Source organism: Neolamprologus multifasciatus, chromosome 10 (genome assembly GCF_963576455.1).
Source record: "Neolamprologus multifasciatus chromosome 10, fNeoMul1.2, whole genome shotgun sequence".
In the NCBI taxonomy this organism is placed as follows: domain Eukaryota; kingdom Metazoa; phylum Chordata; class Actinopteri; order Cichliformes; family Cichlidae; genus Neolamprologus; species Neolamprologus multifasciatus.
This window is the reverse complement of record NC_140448.1, coordinates 12,175,668-12,194,971: the sequence shown is the minus strand read 5'-3', so window position 1 is coordinate 12,194,971 and position 19,304 is coordinate 12,175,668. Positions and strand designations below refer to the sequence as shown.

Sequence of the window (19,304 nt, the reverse complement as noted above, 5' to 3'; positions counted from 1 at the left end):
TAAGGAGTAATAAGGACTAGTTACCATTAACAGCGCTTGCTCCTGAAGCAACTGCTGTTGGAGGATTTCTAACTGCCGCTGCTCCTCTTCTAACTTATGCCTGATAAACTCCTGAGGAAAGGTAACAAGGGAGGAAAGATAAACATTGAGGTGATGAAGGAGGAATGAGAGCATGATTGGGGGAGGGGAAAGACCATAGAAGCAGAGTTATGTAATGTCAATCCAGTAACAGAAACCATGTGTTGCATGGATTAAAATCAACAATTTTAGTCTCAAAACAGTCACTACCCATGTTAAGAAGCTGCAACAGAGACTAATCAAATGACCATTAAAACATACTGTCAGCACTAAACAGAGACCGTGAGAAGTGTCTAGATTTTAAATGAATGTCAGTGAATGTAAATATTTATCAGGACACTGTGACTGATCTAAGGCACCAGACTGATATTTTAAAAAGGGGGTATTTGGCACTAAAAGGTGACTGTGCCATGATGCCAGACTCTTGTTTTACTGGGTAGACTGGAAACAGCATAAGAGGCGCAGAGAGCTCACCCACAGAAAACTCATCTCTGAGTAAATACACTAATTTAGACCCTTGCTGCTATGGCAACCTACTCCTGGAATTTCACCACCAGAGCAACCTGCGCAGTGTTGCCGCTGGACACGCCTACACTTCGCACCGATTGGCCGACTGCGATCCCACTCCTCCTGTGGTTGGTTACCTGCTCCCTCTCTGCCAGCCTCCTATCTTCCTCCCGTCTCATATCGTCAAGTCTCCGATGGGGACCCTTTTCTTGCTGCCTCACCATCTCTCCCTGTTTTCTCTGTTGCTGGGAGAGAAGGGTGACAGGAAAAAGAGTAATGAGCACAGAGGATGTGGCTGCACAGAGAAATTAGCCTACTGTTAAGAAAATTCTCCCCTGCAAAGATATGAGGGGGGGGGGTGAGAGCTGCAGAAGTACAGGGCAGAGAAAGGAAGCTGTGAGTCATTCTCACAAACACACACCTAATGCATCCTAATCATCTTTTCAGTGTACTGCTTTGATTCAAACATGAAGTGACAGTTTTTCACTTTTGACTGGGGGCGCTTTTTATCTGCCTTTTTCTAAACAGAGACTGAAACACAAAGATTTGTTCTTTGCGGGGAAACGAGAGCCCCCGCGACTTGGCAGCGGCACTAAAACGCACTCGTACGCTCAGTCATCGCTGACACTTTAGCGGTGGACAAAAGAAGTAAATAAGATAGACAAGGAGGTGAAGGTTCATTAGAGCGCACCCTCGCTGTAGTTATAACCCTTTACCAATGTTGCACAACAATTACAGCAACGACAGCAGTGTAGGTGCGCTAACACGTGCCTCCATCAAATCCTACTGAACTCCCCAGAGATTTCACAGTTCGCAGTCCCCCCCACCCCATCTCTAATTCACTGGGTTATGCAGGCATGTCTTTCAAAGTATTTAGCAACATGCTCAGCCTTTTCGTTAATAATGTCTAACATAACATCCTGTCAAATCCTGACTGTGTGTCAGCTTCAAAGGAAGTTCAGATGCCGTGCAACAAAGACAACATTTTCATACAATTTATTGTCTGTAAGCTTTGAAGGGGTGGATATATCAACACTATGTCAGCTACTGTTAGAAGTACAATGCCGTACTTCTAAAAATATACAATGTTAAGTGAAAGACTGGTCAGGGCCGAAACATTGTGAATGAAGGTACTGAAAGAAAAGAAAAAGCATAAGAGTATTTCATTTCCAGTGATTCAGATCTGGAAATGTGTGGTCATTAATATTTTTTTGCTCTACTGCAAAAAATCCATTCATTCATCCTCTTCCACTCATCGCACATAAATGGTTTTCTTACATTATTAAATAACACAAGCGGCCCTCGGTGCTGAGGTAAGGTTAGTGTAGAGCACTCGATCTTGGGTCACTATCACTAATGTAATTGAGCAATCATCGATTCTCAAATTGAGAAGAAAAAAACATAATGACAATACACTTTGTAAACTCCATCACTTCAGAATACCTTGTTCTAGTCTACAAGGTGACCTGAGCTTAGTTCAGTACTTATAACTAGTTATTTAGTCATGCAGGTTGTGAAATCGAGACAGACAGGTGAGTGTACTGATGTGTCTGTCTCACTGGCCAATTTCAACATCTAAACTATTTAAACATTGTTACTCTTACATGTGCTTTTGTAAGTCATGCCAGTTACACGGAACAAAAAGGTTAGCTCAGACAGCGTGAGGAAGTAAATCTAAAATGTTTTGCCACTGCCGAAAGCAAACAAACATACTGAAATCAAGCTCAGAGCAAGAAAAGGAGCAACCAGAGACAGTTATGTGGCTAAAAGAGAAGGACAAGTACGGACAGACAATGAACTACATAGCTTCACTGCTTGAATTAAGATGTGCTGTCATATTGCATAATGTTTTTGTATCATGAGCTGGTAGTAAAACGTGCACATTTCTAATGATCTAAGAATAAGAGTGGAGGCAACTCAAAGTAACATGCTATTGTTCCATCTCGAACAAAACGTGTTTGCATTTTATAAATATTATCACCATAATTAATCAAAACTAACAACTCAAATCTGATGATAAGCAGCAAAGCGGTTGTGCAAATGTGGGGTAAACACAATATTAATATCTCAGAAAAGAACGAGCACTTGTAAAAACACGGGCCTCCTTATCAGTGTTTCCTCATTCTTATTTAAGGTGGAATCCATTTCAAAGTTCAATTCTCAATCACAGGAAATGATTCTTGTCTCAACTGACTGTTTCAAAATGACTGCTTTATTCACTTTAGAAGGCCATCTTCCTAAAAGAGTGGCGTGCACGAATAAATAAGCTACGAAAAGATAAACATTAATCAAGCTGTGCTATGCAGGAATTCTTGTTATTCCGACTAGTTTTACAAAAACGGCAAAACAGTGAACCCAGATCCAGCAGCCCCCAGTGACAGCTGGGCGAAAATGCCCACCTGCTCTTTTGCTGTAAGACTCATGTTTGTGGGATAAGCATGAAGCTTAAGCTACTAATTAACCAGATTAGCATAATGACTGGCAAATGCTCAAAAACACACCTACCAGGGATTCTGAATGTGCTGTAGCATCTCCTTTGTCTAATCTATACAAAACATAAAGTGTAGAAGTGACACCAAGCAGTTTCTTTGACTTCATTGGGGTATTTTATTTGATCATGTTTGTATTTTTTTCTTCAAGTTTTGTTATAGGTTATATTTAATTATTTTTAATGATTTGGCAGCTATGACACAATAATTTCCCAACTTCTGAAACAGATAAAGTCTCAGCTTATTTTAGGGACAGGTCTGAGCTGTAACTAACCCTCTACAGTCACACGGAGGTACAAGAGCAAATGTTTCACTGTGTACAGATCTTTTTTTTTTTTTTAGAGAGGTCAGGCTTTCTGTCCATATGCTAAGTTATGCCAACCTTCCTGTTTTGACACCCAGATTAGCACAGAGATGAGATGGGTATCATTCCAATTCCCACCAACGAAACGAATGAGCATATATCTCTTAATGTTAGAGTGTTCCTTTAAAAAGGTTGAATTTTACCTCTTCAAGTCTGCGACGCTGTTCCTTCTGTTCTTCGATGCGTTTCTGTCGGTCATGCAACAGTTGCCTCTTGTGCTCCTCGGGGTCCCGGCGCTGAGCTGCCAGTTGGGCCTGCTGCCTCTTGTGAGCCTCCGAGCGCTCTTTGTTCTCCTGCTGCAGACGCTGGAAGTCCCGCCGCAAGGTGGACTCACCAGGCACATTGAGGATTGAACTGAAGACCAAAAATCAAGATATGAGTGAAAAGAGGAACTCAAACAAGTCAAAAAGTGTCCTGTGACAGAAATGCTAAAATTACCTTGACTCTCTGTCATCTCCACGATTGTCCTCCTCTTCATCACTACCACTGTACTCGTACTCTGTTTCTTCTGTAAGGAAAAATTAATTCAAGTCACTCTAATGTGAATTTTTTTTGCTGACTGTCTGTGAACACTCTACAAAGCTGGTGTTACACTTGCTTACCCTTCTCTCCCCTTTTTTTGCGTGTACGGTCAATATGGTCTTTGAGTTGAATTCGGACCTGGCGTTCCGTGGGCTGATCCCTGATGAAGGAATGCTTGAGCAGCTGCTCCGTAGATGGCCGGCTGGGATATGTCTTTACAAGGCAGCTCTCTATAAAGTCAATAAATTTCTTGGACCTGGCAGGACGAGGAAGGTTAGAAGATAAGAAAACTTGAGCAGGAGGCAAGCTGATAGTTGGACAAGTACTGCACAGAATACAGATTCAACAACAGTGAGAAATTCAAGAGGATCTTTTCACATATAGCGGGGTAGGAATAATCTTTATCAGTATTTGAAAAATAAAAGACCTTTTTAGAAATGTTCCTCTGTTAGTCAAATGTGAACTAAGCTGTTAAGTTTTGTGGTTAATGCTAGCACCATTGTGTGACTATTGCCTTTTCAAAAATTACTTTCACTGATGGGGGGGCTAGTCGCTGTGATTAACCAGTTTAAAAAAAGGACATAAACAAACAATGTGATTAACGATTGTTTGTTTCATTAAAATAGGACCATAAACCATATGATCACTGTTAAATAATGCAATGCAGCACAGTATAGTAACTGTGTAATTACTGGTATGTGCATCAGGTCATTAATGTCCATTGTATTCAACTGATCATGCACCTGGCTCCGTCCCCTACTTATTTTTTTTAAACACTCATGTATTGGTAGAACATTGGCAGCAGCTTTTTTTCCATGACAATTATAAAAACTGTGGAAGAACATTGCATTTTTAATCCTGTGTGAGCATAAGTAGATCCACTACTAAATGGGTCCATTAACGACTAGCAGGAAAAGTAGCGGGTAGGAGAAAACATGACAAATTAGTTTAAATGCTTGCAAGCAATCAAATCTGGCTCATAAGGAGAACAAGTGCGCGACCTTTAATGCTTTGAAATGTGAGGGAGATTCAGCTATTGCAAATGCACCCAATTTATCTTGATGCACAAGATTTTGGAAACTAGACACCGTCCTTCAATTTCTTGTACCATCCACATGTTTCCATTCACATACAGCAGTAACCTGATACGCAAAGTGACTACACTACTACATCACATGTAAACCATGCCCTCCTGCACTGACCCACTTCTTTGCCATCACAATAGACTACGCTTATTTGTTGACTGTAGTTCATAAATTATTGAATTATTTTTTCAATTTAATGCAAAGTGATAACAATTACAAAGCCTGCAGTGAGGCAGTATGCTACCAGTTTATTACACAGAGGGAAATATGCTAGAACATTGTTTATTGAATGCACAATTCAACACACGCTAAGAAAAAAAAAAGGCTTTTCAAACACTTTGATATAAGGCACTGGTAAGGCTGATAACTCACCACTTCTTCGATTTAAGTTTTGGAGGGGGGTTCCTGGGGATCAGGAAGAGGGCTCTCATTGGGTGCATGTCACACAAGGCTAAAGAAATAAAGGAGATTACTGGGGTTAAATCTTTCCGTCCATGCTGTGAGTCGATTTACAAAACAAAGAGCACATCAGAATGAGGGTAATGTTAGAGTATCATCCATTTCCACATGTGGCAGTTTGTGAATAACACATGCCACCATTATACATGTTTTCTGCATCCTCAAACATGGTTACAGCTGCTGTTATCCAATCGTTCCCAGTGCCTCAGGCTTATTGTTACACTGAATGTAAGAACAAGGACTGTGAGTCATTGTGTTCCCAGCGTAGGTAGGTAGCTAAACCTGACTGGTTAGCTTTAGACTTTCACAGTAAATAGGCTTTTGTAACACAGTCTTTAGGACATATCCAACGTGACTGAGGCAGGAAAGAGGAAATTTTCATTTCAGCATAAAGTATGCACAAACCACAGGAATCACAGTGAGAAGATGCTCCATATAACATGCACTAAAGAAATGGCTCACCCACTGACACGATGTTGGCAATTTTCTAAAAATCCCAGGAGTAGAAATTATTTTGTGCAAACGGTTACCTGCCGCTGTCCCTTTCGGTGTTTTACTACAGACAGTCCAAAAGCTCAACACTCAAACAATTACCTTTAGGAGGTAAAAAAAAAAAAAAAAAGCTAAAGATGAGCAAGGAGTGAGCATACTGTGCAACCAATGCTTTGATTCACCCTGCAAGGATCGTGAGCACATTACTAGAACCGGCACAATAAAGCTATCCCAGTGAAACTGTGACAAATATCATACAGAATCCTCGCCAACCCTGCTGATGATGGATGAATTCCCAGTAAATTTAGGTCATGTGATCAGTACAGAAATAAAAATACCAAGTGCAGATATTTAACTACTACTGTGACTATTTAACCTAATTAAGAATAATGTTTACTTGGAAGAATATTGATTACGGTAATAAAGAGCAAATTCAACATTCAGAACTAATAACTGACTATAATGCCCATCATGTTGTTATAGAATATAACAAAGAGAGCCAAGGCCAGTGTGGGCTTTAGCATAGTTATTATGCTTTTATTACACTTTTAAGCAGGTGTTAACAGATTCATAAAACCTGTCTCGCATTTAGGATTGGCAATATTATATTTATATATTAAATTGACACCAATTATACTAATCAATACTCAAAATTACTATTACATACTCATTTGTATTGCTATAAATAGTGCCATCGTTGCCTCCTCCAGTCGATACAAAACTTCACACAGCACTGCTGCAGACAAGCAGGCACACAGCCCCTCCTCTCACTAACAGCTAAAGCAGCTGACGCTCACAGCACCAAACAACATTTCAGGAGGAATATCGAGCGGTCGGGAAAGGTCCCGTTTCAACAACACTGAAGTTTTAAACAGTTATAATTGTTAACCTACTTAATCTCTATTTGATATACAGTTATGTTGTTCCTGTATTTTTTTTACACTATAGCAGACAACTTAATCACTGTGTTATTGATCTTATCATTTGCATTGTTTTAACATCCATTAAAAGAAATGCTTCTTTTTTGGACTTGTGGTTTTGAAATTTGCATCAAGTATCTGTATGCATTTTTCTGGGTATCAGTACTGAGTTTGAAATTCTAGTATTTTGACAATATACACTAACTATACATATAAAATAAAAATCAACTGACAAATGGTTTCAGCATTACTATCAAAAGCAACCATTTTTAAAAATAGAGGCTAGCTGATTGCTTTATTAGTGGCAACCAAACTTCAGTTATCAGCCTGATACAGTCAGTACACGCTGCATAATTTATCACGGTACAACACTAGCTTGACAGTTGGTCTGTGTGCCGCGTGTCATTCACAGCAGCAACATCATGATCTGCAGGAGCTTTCTGAACTTTCAGAATGGTCTAAAGGGACAGCAGTGGCTCTACTCTGAAAATAGAAATTTTGTTCATCTCAAAGAAGGAACTACTGCACTCGTTGTGATGTCAACGTTTCACTAAAGGGTTCAAGTTTACACACCAGTTTTCTGTAGGCTTCATACTGAATGGTGTCACAAAACCACACCAGCCAGTGAATGACTCGAGTCTTCTACTCTCAAACTCTGCACATATATCAGTTTAAAAACAACCACCCACTTATCAAATGTAGGAGCGCACTAGGCACTACAAGCTACTCGTGTTGAGCTACTGTTCGACACCTTCTTTACCAAACTTTTTAGCTGCTACTCTTCAGTGAGATTTTTTCTTTGCTTCTTTGCATTTAACACCAAATTTCCATGCAGACAAAGCTCCCTGCTAAGCAGACCGGAGAGATCTGTACAAGCAGCCTCCACAAGCCAACTGGCAGCTCACCATTTCACTACCTTGATTACAGTGAGTCAGCCGTCCATCTGAAGATACAGACAACAGGGCTGCATATGCAAGACAGGCTCATTCATGACGTCTTGCAGAAAGGGCTTTGAAATTATGAGTTGTCTGTTGCTATGTTAATATGCACTATTTAGCAAAAACTGGTTCAAAAAAAAAGTGTGCAAAGGTTACAAAGACACTTACGAGGAGCTCCTTCGGCCATCTCAATAGCTGTGATCCCCAAGGACCAAATATCACTCTGCAAAATACACAGGGGCCCAGGGTCAGCCTTGCGCTTTGTTCATACAACATACTGCACATAAACAATACTGTGGCTGGTGTTACCCTGTAGTCATAGGTGGAGTCAGGATTCTCATCGCAGGCAATGACCTCAGGTGCCATCCAGTACGGTGTGCCAATAAAGGTATTTCTTCGCCCAACTGTCCTGTCCAACTGGGCGCTGACCCCAAAATCGACTGAAAGTGAAATAAAGAAACGAGAAATAAGAGACAGAAAAGGGTCCGAGACTTGGTCTGCTTTAGTAATGCACACTATCAAAACTAACATACCCAGTTTGACCTCTGCATTCTCTGTTAGCAGGACGTTCTGGCCCTTGATGTCTCTGTGGATAACTTTATGGGCATGGAGGTGAGACAGACCCTGTTCATATAAAAACAAGACAACAACAAAAAAAAAAAAGATCAGTATGTAACAAGCTCTGCTGCAAAACGTTAGTGGCAAAAACAGCAAGTGTGTGTGTGTGTGTGTGTGTGTGTGTGTGTGTGTGTGTGTCAGCCTGGCAAAATGTGGCCTTGTAGATACCTGCTCTGACAAGCACTAACACAATAGCAGCGTTGAGCAGTTTAATCGGCTTTCTGCGTTATCCACACATCTTTGGGCTGCTCTTAAAAACGTGATAGCATCACAAATGTGCAAAATTACAGTAACACATGAGGCTTAACAGTTGGATTTGAGGTTGTAAAATGGTGTAGTACAACCCTGCGTACTGTATAAAAGCTGTAATTAGTAGCATTCACCTGCCCTGCTACCACAGCTGGCTTTGTTTTCACCTTGACTTTGCCTACGTGTGTGCCTTATCTTGACAAAAAAAATCTGGTCAGGGAGGAATGTACTTCTGTGGGAACCAGCGCATAGGTGATTTTAAGTACTTTCCCAAGTGTTTATTGGTCCATCTGTCTCTGGACAGACTTTGACACTACAAAGTGACAACTGTGCAAGTGACAAAACTTCACTAGTATGTGGAGGAGTGTGGTCTGTCAACCCTTTGGCATTGTGGCTAAACATGGCTTCTTGATTTCTCACCCTTAGGATCTCTCTGCAGATGTAAGCAATCCAGTCCTCCTTTAGAGAGCTGCCCTTAGTGTTTTTCACCAGGTCGGTCACTGACCCCGCCCCACAAAACTCCATCACCAGCTATGAGGAAACAAACACATCTCACTTAGAACAATTAATGAGGCTTGCATCCATTAAACCATCAGCCCAGACACAGTGGCAGACAGACCCAAAGCTGGTCGTCGTGTCCCGGCGGACTCTTCTTGACAAAGGCACCGTAGTATGTGGCTATGTTGCGGTGGTGGCTGTATTTTTTCAGCATGTTTATTTCAGCTTTGATCTCCTCTTCTTCCTCCTCTGTAACATCCATCACCTTGATGGCAGCCAGCTGGCCCGTCTTCACGTGACGTCCCTGAACAAAAAGCAAGTTGAATCCTTCTAACACTAATCAGTAATATTTAAAGGGAATCTTAGATTCTATCTTCCTGGAACTCTTTGAATTTGGTCCATTAAGTGTGGCTAATTGCTTCTTCACATCATTTTCCTGTTCTTAATTTACATTTCCTTTTCCTAGAGTGGCCTTATTCTTCCCGTCACTGCACTGAAATTTAACAGCTGATAGCTGAAATTTTCACTGACATGACAGTGGGCTAAATCTGCTTTAATCTAAGAAGTTAATGTACAGAACGTTTAAAGAACAGACACTGAAGGAGGCTGTGCAGCAACAATCCAAAATGCTCACTCAATGCACAATTGATAATTCAGGCACTGAATTTTTTATTCTCCTTAGAATTCGTGCATTACCCATATGTCCAAGGGCATCATGGCTCACCTTGTACACCTGTCCATAATGTGCCATTGCCACGACCTCGACCAGCTCGAAGATTCCTGCTGGATCCTAGTGGAGACAGCAGCAGTTTAAAATGACTTACAGTAGACAGGCAGAGCAATTAAGATACATCATTTAATCCACATCAGCTTGGCATACTAAAGACAGACAAAGCATTTCAACAAAAACAAACCTAATTCACTTTTCTTTTTCAACATTTGGGAAAAGGCAAAATTACAATGACTGCACTCAAAGCTCACCCAATTTATTTTGTTTTTAAGTGGGTGATGCTTGCTTTTGTTCTTCTTTGAATCCTCCACATTTACACTTCAATGCTGACCCCAAGTGCAGGTTGTATTTCATGCTGCTGCGCTCATAATTCTTGGGTAAAGGCTAACCCTTAAATACTAGCACCCTGCTAAACCTCACCTGTTCTTGAAACAGCTGCAATCATCCAGCGGTTATATTAGCACGAAGGCTAAATTAACACGAGACTGAAAACAAAACTGATGCTGAGGCCCCGCTGAAGACAAAGAAAGATCTGTGTAATTTTTTTTTTTATGACTGCAATTTCAGAAGTTGTGTACTATCATTAGATGTAAGCGTAGCTACAGATCTGTACCCCTTAAGAACAGTGTCATAAAACCACGTAAAGCACATGGGACCACAGACAAAAACAAATAACAGCAATCCCAGTGGCTTCTACTGTGTACACTGGAGACAATATCACAATTACATATTTCCATACAAATGATCTAAACTCAGTGTTCTCTGCCACCCACAAAACTTTACACAGAGGAAGCAGACACTCAGAGACACTAAATATTGATACTAGATTAGATATGCAAAGACAGATTCTGACAATACTGACATAAAACTTCTGCCTTTTTTCTTCATCTGTTCATTCTGTGTTTCAGTACCACGAACACATATTTCACTGACACTAATAATGAGTAGGTTGCTTTGACTCAATTATGCAACCCCCTCCCCCCCCCCCAAGAGACAAGGGAAATGACAAGCAGTTTCCACTTTCATTGCAATTTCAATATGGCTTTAAGAAGATGTGTGGGTGGTGAGACTGCTGCTTTGGGTTTAGATTGTACACCATGACCTATCCTGCTTTCATCCATTTCCAATGATGGGGTTTTTACGCCTTCAACAGGGAGGAGAAGATTTTCCTTTAGGACAAGGAATTACGATAAAGAACAGCATGATTGGGAAAACTTGGCAGTATGTCGGGGAAATGACCAAAGATTCAATACACATGGTTATATGATGAGATAAACATGTTAAGTATAGAGGACAGAAAAGTGGGGAAATGGTAACGCAAAACAGGAGGGGAGGCAACAATGTAACGTTTGAGTGGGTGGCAAGGCAGAGACGGCATCTTCACCCACTTAAGCACAGAGTGGGATGAGAGAAAAGATATGATGGAAGGGGAAGGGTACAGTGATGTTCAAAGAGTAGCACCACCAGCAAAAAGTCTTTTCAAGTGTCTGCAGTGAACGCAAAACAAGCAAGGTGTCAGTAAAGCTAGGCTAGAAGGGGGAGGTTGTAACCATGTGGCTGTACCCATGTACAAGGAGAGGAACCTCAGTGACTAACGCACATAATTGGGCCAAATAGTCAAGATGGTAAGCTAGGTTTAAAAGTATGCACTATAAAATATAGTGGTGATGGTTAAAGAGGAAGGAAAACTATTTCCTGCAATGTCAACACCGCTAAGAGGGGATGTCTTTCTAAGAAAAGAAAAAGATGTGGTTACAGACCTGCAGCAATCATCAAAATCAAAACTCATCGCGTGCCTTCAGCGATTAGAATCAGGGAACAATTTTACTGTTATTAAATTGGAATGTACATCAAATGTGTGTAAAATACAAATAACAAAAATTACAGGAAATGGCTATAGATTTGTTTTAACCTTTTCAGAAAGTGCAAATCAAGCATTCCAGAGCTTTTATTAATATTACAGCTATTTTACTCCTTCACATTTTCACCTAACTGACAATTGAGTCTTGCACGGCTTATTTTAATTTAGTCTATTGTTGTATTGTTATCGTTCTAAAGTCTTTTCTTCATTTTCGGGAAGCACACTGTAACATTGGATTCGATAAGTCCTATACAAATAAACTTTATTATTATCATTGTTGTTGGTGGCTAAGATGATTGACTTTTTGACTGTAGCAATGTAACAAAATACCTCAATTTCATTTGCAATTTCTACATATTGGCTAGTGGCTGCTGCTCAGGAGGCTGAGCAGGTCATCTACTAAGAGGAAGGTTGGTGGTTTGATTCTTGGCTGCTCCAGTCCGCATGCCAAATCGTGCCTTAGCCAAGATGCTAACCCCAAGTTCCGCTCCAATGCATCCAGCAGAGTGTGAGTGTTGGATAGAAAACACTTAAAGAAAATAGAATAAGTGTTTGTATGAATTTGTGTGAATGTTGGCAAGCGATATAAATTGCTTTGAGTGCTCAGGCAGAGTAGAAAAGCCCTACATAAGAACCAGTCCATTGGCAATGTAAGTGTTTCTGCATAAATAATTTGTTGATGCCTGTTTGCAGTGAACTGTTGTTATGTAATGCTGGGCCTCTTCTGTACTGTGTAGCAAATTTCTGGAAAAATGCTGTGATTGAGCCACTGATTTTTTTTAAAGCCCATTTAATAATTTCAAACGCTTTTTTTAAAATCTAAGAGTGAGGTCCGCTTTTGTTTGTTTTTCGCAGCCTCAAGTACAAAACCCACAAATATGCGCAGATGTGGATGACGCAGTTCACTGTCCTGCCAATAGTTATCACGTTTTTCAAGGAGTGATGGTAACACCAGAAGTATGCTGTAATGCGAGGCAGGTAACGAGGAGAATGCTAGCCAGCAAAAAACTGACGCAAAAATATTGAATTAAACACACCCTGAAAAACCTTTATTGGGGAGGAAAACACGACTGTTAAAGCTCAAGATAAATAAACATGCTGTCATAATCTGACGCATACGTCTATGTTTTTGTGATTGCATGTATCTTAGAGGTGGGAATCACCATACATCCCACGATACAATATTATCACAATACTTAACGCACGATACGATATTATTGCAATTTTTAAAATATTTTGCGATATTCAGATTCTGTACATAAGGTAAACTTTATCAATATTCATTTTATCTAATATCAAAGTCTCACACTCAGTCTTTCTCTCATTTCAGTCAGTTTTATTGTTGACAAACTTGAACGGTTTGTATTACAGTCTAGTCCAACTTAATTGAATGCAACCATCTGGTACAATTGTAGCTATTCTGAACTATGCAATTTATGAAAACTATGCAGCCCCTTCAGCAACTGAAGAATTTGAAAGTAAATGAAAACAAAAAAACAAAAAAAACAAAATAATTTTACATTAAATAAAAAAGTTTTAAACTTAATTAAAATAAAACATGTCTTAAATTAAAATAAGTAAACTGTCATGTTTATTGCTGCCAAAAAAAAGTTAAACACATTTGGACAGTGAAGGAGTGTCAGGATTCTTGCTCAGAAAAAGGATCAACATGCTCTGAAGTCAGAGCATGTTCCAGTCCACAAAAACTTTTTTTGTAACAAAATATCGATTTCTGCTGTCCATGTATCGATACATTATTAGCAAACAAAATATCACGATACTACACAGTATCGATTTTTTCCCCCACCCCTAATGTATCTACTTTTGTTTTTTGTTGTGAGTTTTATACAATAAGTGGTACTTAATGTCTGTTCAGTATGTTACATGGCTCTGTTAATGTTGATCAGTGCTATCAACCTGCCAGGGATTGCAGAGGAAAATTAGCTTATACAGCTAACTCTGGCATATTTACATTAAATGGCTCTCATGCTCATGTTTACAATAGTGCAATGTCCCTTTTGGATAAATTTAAATATATGAGTGATGGTGAGTTCCAGTAACAGCAAACAAAATATCTGTTTACAATAAAAATTTAAACTGTCATTTGAGAAAACTACAAAAACAATTCGACACTTATTTATTCTGGTGGATTATCATGTAGATTTTGGTGGTGAAACTTCTAAGATGTGAAAAACAATTAGGTAAATTAATATTATTTACCCTGTTTAAACACACCAGTAACTTAACCTTAGCAAAATAAATGTCTAGTCATTGACGTGCTTAATCACTATTCCCTAGTGCAGCATTAAGTATAAATTCTCTAAGATGCATCTTTACTGGTTATGTTTCACTCATTAATCAATAGTAGCAGAGCTGTCATGCAACAATTTGGGGTCAGTGTATTGCCCAAGGAAATGTAGCACGGGATCAAACAACCAACCCTGCATTTAATGGACAACCTGCTCTATCACCTGAGCCACAGCCATCACACGGTCAGTTTTCTTCAGTGGAATACCCAGGCATAGATAGAATCACAAACAAACGACTATTCATTTCCACATCTCAGCTGTGGTGGGCAACAAACCCTGGGTCATTTTTGCACCTACCCAACTGTTCTTATAAGCAAACTGCTACTTAAATTACTAGATCCACCATTTAAATACACAATAAATTATTACTAAATGAAGAGCAAGATTAAATCATTACTACAATTTTTAGAAACTAGGTCACATCTGCCTGTGTTGTTAGTGAAGGCTTAGGTGAAATTTCCAGGTGAAACCTCAGAAGAAGGTCAGGGAAACAGGACAAACCTGCCCAAACAATCAGTATTTGGGTAAAATATCCTGATCTGTTTAGCCACATTACCATGTGAGAGCTACGCTGAAATACTAGAAATTCCTCATCTTTTTCAGAGGGAATCCTATGAAACCCTCTTACTTTGCCAAGAAAATGATGGTATTATTTTAAACATAGTTTGAATTGGAGTTATTGGGTAGCCTTTTGATCACTTTAACTGTAGAAGGGGATTCAAAAGTCAGTCAAACATTACCGATTCTTCTCAAACAAACACTGAGTGAATGCATTATAACACTTACAGTGGGGCAAAAAAGTATTTAGTCAGCCACCGATTGTGCAAGTTCCCCCACTTAAAATGATGACAGAGGTCAGTAATTTGCACCAGAGGTACACTTCAACTGTGAGAGACAGAATGTGAAAAAAAAAAAAAATCCATGAATTCACATGGTAGGATTTGTAAAGAATTTATTCGTAAATCAGGGTGGAAAATAAGTATTTGGTCTATAACAAAAATACAACTCAATACTTTGTAACATAACCTTTGTTGGCAATAACAGAGGTCAAACGTTTACTATAGGTCTTTACCAGGTTTGCACACACAGTAGCTGGTATTTTGGCCCATTCCTCCATGCAGATCTTCTCAAGAGCAGTGATGTTTTGGGGCTGTCGCCGAGCAACACGGACTTTCAACTCCCGCCACAGATTTTCTATGGGGTTGAGGTCTGGAGACTGGCTAGGCCACTCCAGGACTTTCAAATGCTTCTTACGGAGCCACTCCTTTGTTGCCCGGGCGGTGTGTTTTGGATCATTGTCATGTTGGAAGACCCAGCCTCGTTTCATCTTCAAAGTTCTCACTGATGGAAGGAGGTTTTGGCTCAAAATCTCACGATACTTGGCCCCATTCATTCTGTCCTTAACACGGATCAGTCGTCCTGTCCACTTGGCAGAAAAACAGCCCCATAGCATGACGTTTCCACCCCCATGCTTCACAGTAGGTATGGTGTTCTTGGGATGCAACTCAGTATTCTTCTTCCTCCAAACACGACGAGTTGAGTTTATACCAAAAAGTTCTACTTTGGTTTCATCTGACCACATGACATTCTCCCAATCCTCTGCTGTATCATCCATGTGCTCTCTGGCAAACTTCAGACGGGCCTGGACATGCACTGGCTTCAGCAGCGGAACACATCTGGCACTGCGGGATTTGATTCCCTGCCGTTGTAGTGTGTTACTGATGGTGACCTTTGTTACTTTGGTCCCAGCTCTCTGCAGGTCATTCACCAGGTCCCCCCGTGTGGTTCTGGGATCTTTGCTCACCGTTCTCATGATCATTTTGACCCCACGGGATGAGATCTTGCGTGGAGCCCCAGATCGAGGGAGATTATCAGTGGTCTTGTATGTCTTCCATTTTCTGATGATTGCTCCCACAGTTGATTTTTTCACACCAAGCTGCTTGCCTATTGTAGATTCACTCTTCCCAGTCTGGTGCAGGTCTACAATTCTTTTCCTGGTGTCCTTCGAAAGCTCTTTGGTCTTGGCCATGGCGGGGTTTGGAGTCTGACTGGTTGAGGCTGTGGACAGGTGTCTTTTATACAGATGATGAGGTCAAACAGGTGCCATTCATACAGGTAACGAGTGGGGGACAGAAAAGCTTCTTACAGAAGACGTTACAGGTCTGTGAGAGCCAGGGATTTTTCTTGTTTGAGGTGACCAAATACTTATTTTCCACCCTGATTTACGAATAAATTCTTTACAAATCCTACCATGTGGATTCATGGATTTTTTTTTCACATTCTGTCTCTCACAGTTGAAGTGTACCTCTGGTGCAAATTACTGACCTCTGTCATCATTTTAAGTGGGGGAACTTGCACAATCGGTGGCTGACTAAATACTTTTTTGCCCCACTGTGTGTGTGTATATATATATATATATATATATATATATATATAGTCTTAAGTGGATTTACTGCCACATCAAATTCTGCACGTTCTTGACAGCTTCCATAGTGATGGGGAGAAATGTTAAAAGGGATGTGACAGATTTCTTGACTCTTGAAGAGTTTCTAATGTTGCAGAAGTTAGGATTTTCAAACTGGGGACTTTAATGGGACACCACAAAAGGAACAAACACCAGGTCTAATTTCTTCACGAACAGTCTGATGTTACATTATATCAACAATATTACAATATTAGAATGGTATCAGTTATTGAAACGACACAGATGTGCCTTTTTCTTATGGAGTCATACACCTCCATAAAAAAATACCACCAGAAGACAAAATGTACTTTAAATAAACCAGCCTTCCCATTACATGATGTAATCACACAATGGCCCAGTGTTTTATAGATACTGGTGCTTATTTTCCCCCAAAACCAACAAATTAACATTGTCAGGGCAGGTTAAGGTGGTTCTTTAAGGGAGAAATCCCAACATATACTTGGAGGATTTGTGTACAGACTGTACTGCCTATAACGCAGGCCGATTGATGTTTATCCCACCTTAACTTTTTCGCGTGGGTGTTCAATGGTCGTGCTTGTGTCTGAGGCGAACTGGCATATAACATAACATCTAATGAGTCCGTCTGCCATCATTTTACAATTCACTTATCTGGTAATAACAATACTCACCCTCAGAGCTGCGAGGTCTATGTCATCCAGGCTTCTTGTGGGGGCGTTTTCAGACATAGCTGGCGAAACTTATCACGCTGGCTAATAAGTTAGCCACTAATTTGACAAGAAGTGCTTAAGGGGGATTTAAGCGGCCGATCACGCGAGCTTATAACGGCCTAAACCCAGGGGAAATACAGCAAAGTGGCGGTCCAACACGCAGGAGCTGTAGCACTTAGATTAGCAAATGCATCGCAGATAGAGCGGACAGACGCACCCAGCTGGCTAGCTCACGTCAACTCTGACCAAAAGCTGTAAATGTTATTCGCACTTGTTTTACAGAAATGCCGCCTGCGGCAGCTAATCAAATCGCATGCAACTTAAAAAGTAGGATTTTTTTAGACAGGCTGTCAACGTTGCTGTTAGCCGCCCATTTGATATCGATCTAACAACTGGCAGGTTTCAAATGCAGAGCACCTCCGCTGTTGTTGAACACCTTGCTGCGTTCATTTTGACAAGACGCCGCTTCTCCTCTGCTCTCCAACATCCCAGCTAATCTCACATATGATACACCGATGCGTGTCACCGAGGGGGGAGAAGAAAAACAACTACCAGACAGGTGTTGTGTGCCACTGAAACATTCCTACTTACACTGATAAAGTATGCTATTTTTTTTATTATTATTATTTACGGTTTAGCAGCGCAGTGATTGTTTTACTAAGAACGCAACGTCTGATGTGATGGCGTCCCCGGGTCCGTCCGCACCGCACCAGAACCGACCGTCAGGCTCTCACTGCTGGCCTTAAACCTCCCGGGATTTTGTCACAGATTAGGAGCGTGGGGAGGAAAAAAAGGGCCTCGTTTCAAATGCGATTCCCTGCGGCTGCAGTTGTCAAACTTGTTAACGCGAGTTAAATTCGCCCCCCGGGTTTCGTCCAGAGCGCACAAATAATCCGAATACCGAGTCAGGTGTGTGCGGTTAATCTAACGTTTAACTGGCCGGCTGGCTAACGCAGCTAGGCTAGCGAGCTAAATTGTGTTTTCCAGAATAAACTTTCCCTTTCCTTCTTCATCCATGTTCTGTGTTGACAGTCGCGCCTAGCACTGCCAACCTTCCGGGGGAAAACACGGGCAGACGAGCAGGCACTGTGTTATCGGCAGCCACCGTAATACTTGTAAGCCTGAGCACTCGACGCTTCAAAGTTGAGCTCTGCCGTCGATCTCCGGCGTCCAGATTTTATGAACTTGCAGTCATAGTCCGCCACTGCTAGAATCGGTGCAGTTTCTAACTGCGGTATAGCCGCCAAACTTGTTATTTCGCCATGTTTTGCTTCCCAAGTCCACTCCTCCCTCCCACTCGCAGCCTAGATGTAGTCTTGTTGGGTTTGTACTGACGATTGGCTGCACGCAACACTCCTGAAGTGTTTTCTCTTCTCGACTGGCTACGGTGCTTCATCAGGGACAAATTACCCGAAATTACAGTGGACTTCAGCCTACGCAGCTGCCTCTGTCTTGTTTGAGCTGCACAGCTAAGATCATCCCTAGGCATACCTGTCCTGCTCTGGCCTTCTGGGTCACTGGATACACGTTTAAGGCTAAAATACTGCTGAATAAACAATGCAGATTTTGGTAATAAGTGCCACATCTAACAAATATTCTCCTCGTCTTGGTTTTATGTGTGCGTCATCCAGCAGATTGGAGATTGTTATAGTCAGTTTTCCATTAGAGCAAGCTCACCTTTATAGTGCTTGTCAATGCTGCATGAATCAGTTCCAAAGCTTTTCCAGATAAGCACCTGACTGTTATTAAAAGAAAAAAAAAAGACTGTATGGCAATAACCTGAACAATGCATTAGTCATTTAGTGAACATTAAGCTTTCATGCCACGAATACCAGTTTCCTGTGTAAAGCACATGCTCTCTCTTAGAGTAACGTTTGGCTTAAAGGATATCCAGCTAACAAAGGATATTGCTTCCATGGTGACAAAAGTAGTTTAGATATAAACAATTAACATTTCCCCTTTTCTGTTTCTCTTGCCATGTGATTAGACCACGTCTAGACAGTCATTTTAGTTGCGTTAAGATTTCATACAG

The 19,304-nt window shown here is 40.7% G+C and overlaps 1 protein-coding gene and 1 long non-coding RNA gene across 3 annotated transcripts in view; both read right to left on the bottom strand.

The window, feature by feature from the left end:
• Positions 1 to 18,687, bottom strand: part of mink1 (misshapen-like kinase 1) — a 34,305-nt gene extending 15,618 nt beyond the window's left edge. Inside the window, exons 1-13 of one of the 2 annotated variants that reach the window (XM_085175624.1) lie at positions 17,234 to 18,687; positions 9,944 to 10,009; positions 9,341 to 9,523; positions 9,142 to 9,252; positions 8,388 to 8,478; positions 8,164 to 8,294; positions 8,023 to 8,077; positions 5,418 to 5,496; positions 4,041 to 4,216; positions 3,877 to 3,946; positions 3,582 to 3,792; positions 723 to 830; positions 25 to 111 (exon numbers count right to left, since the gene is read on the bottom strand). In XM_085175624.1, the coding sequence (XP_085031750.1) occupies positions 25 to 111; positions 723 to 830; positions 3,582 to 3,792; positions 3,877 to 3,946; positions 4,041 to 4,216; positions 5,418 to 5,496; positions 8,023 to 8,077; positions 8,164 to 8,294; positions 8,388 to 8,478; positions 9,142 to 9,252; positions 9,341 to 9,523; positions 9,944 to 10,009; positions 17,234 to 17,290 (1,425 nt within the window). In that variant the 5' untranslated portion in view covers positions 17,291 to 18,687. The remainder of the gene's footprint in view (positions 1 to 24; positions 112 to 722; positions 831 to 3,581; positions 3,793 to 3,876; positions 3,947 to 4,040; positions 4,217 to 5,417; positions 5,497 to 8,022; positions 8,078 to 8,163; positions 8,295 to 8,387; positions 8,479 to 9,141; positions 9,253 to 9,340; positions 9,524 to 9,943; positions 10,010 to 17,233) is intronic. The other variant, XM_085175625.1, reaches the window with a different exon arrangement.
• LOC146509706 (uncharacterized) lies at positions 11,575 to 17,227 on the bottom strand. Its single transcript, XR_014876557.1, has 2 exons — positions 16,579 to 17,227; positions 11,575 to 14,867 (listed from the first exon to the last, which is right to left on the bottom strand). It is a non-coding gene; the product is annotated as an uncharacterized LOC146509706 (long non-coding RNA).
• Positions 18,688 to 19,304: the final 617 nt, after the last annotated feature.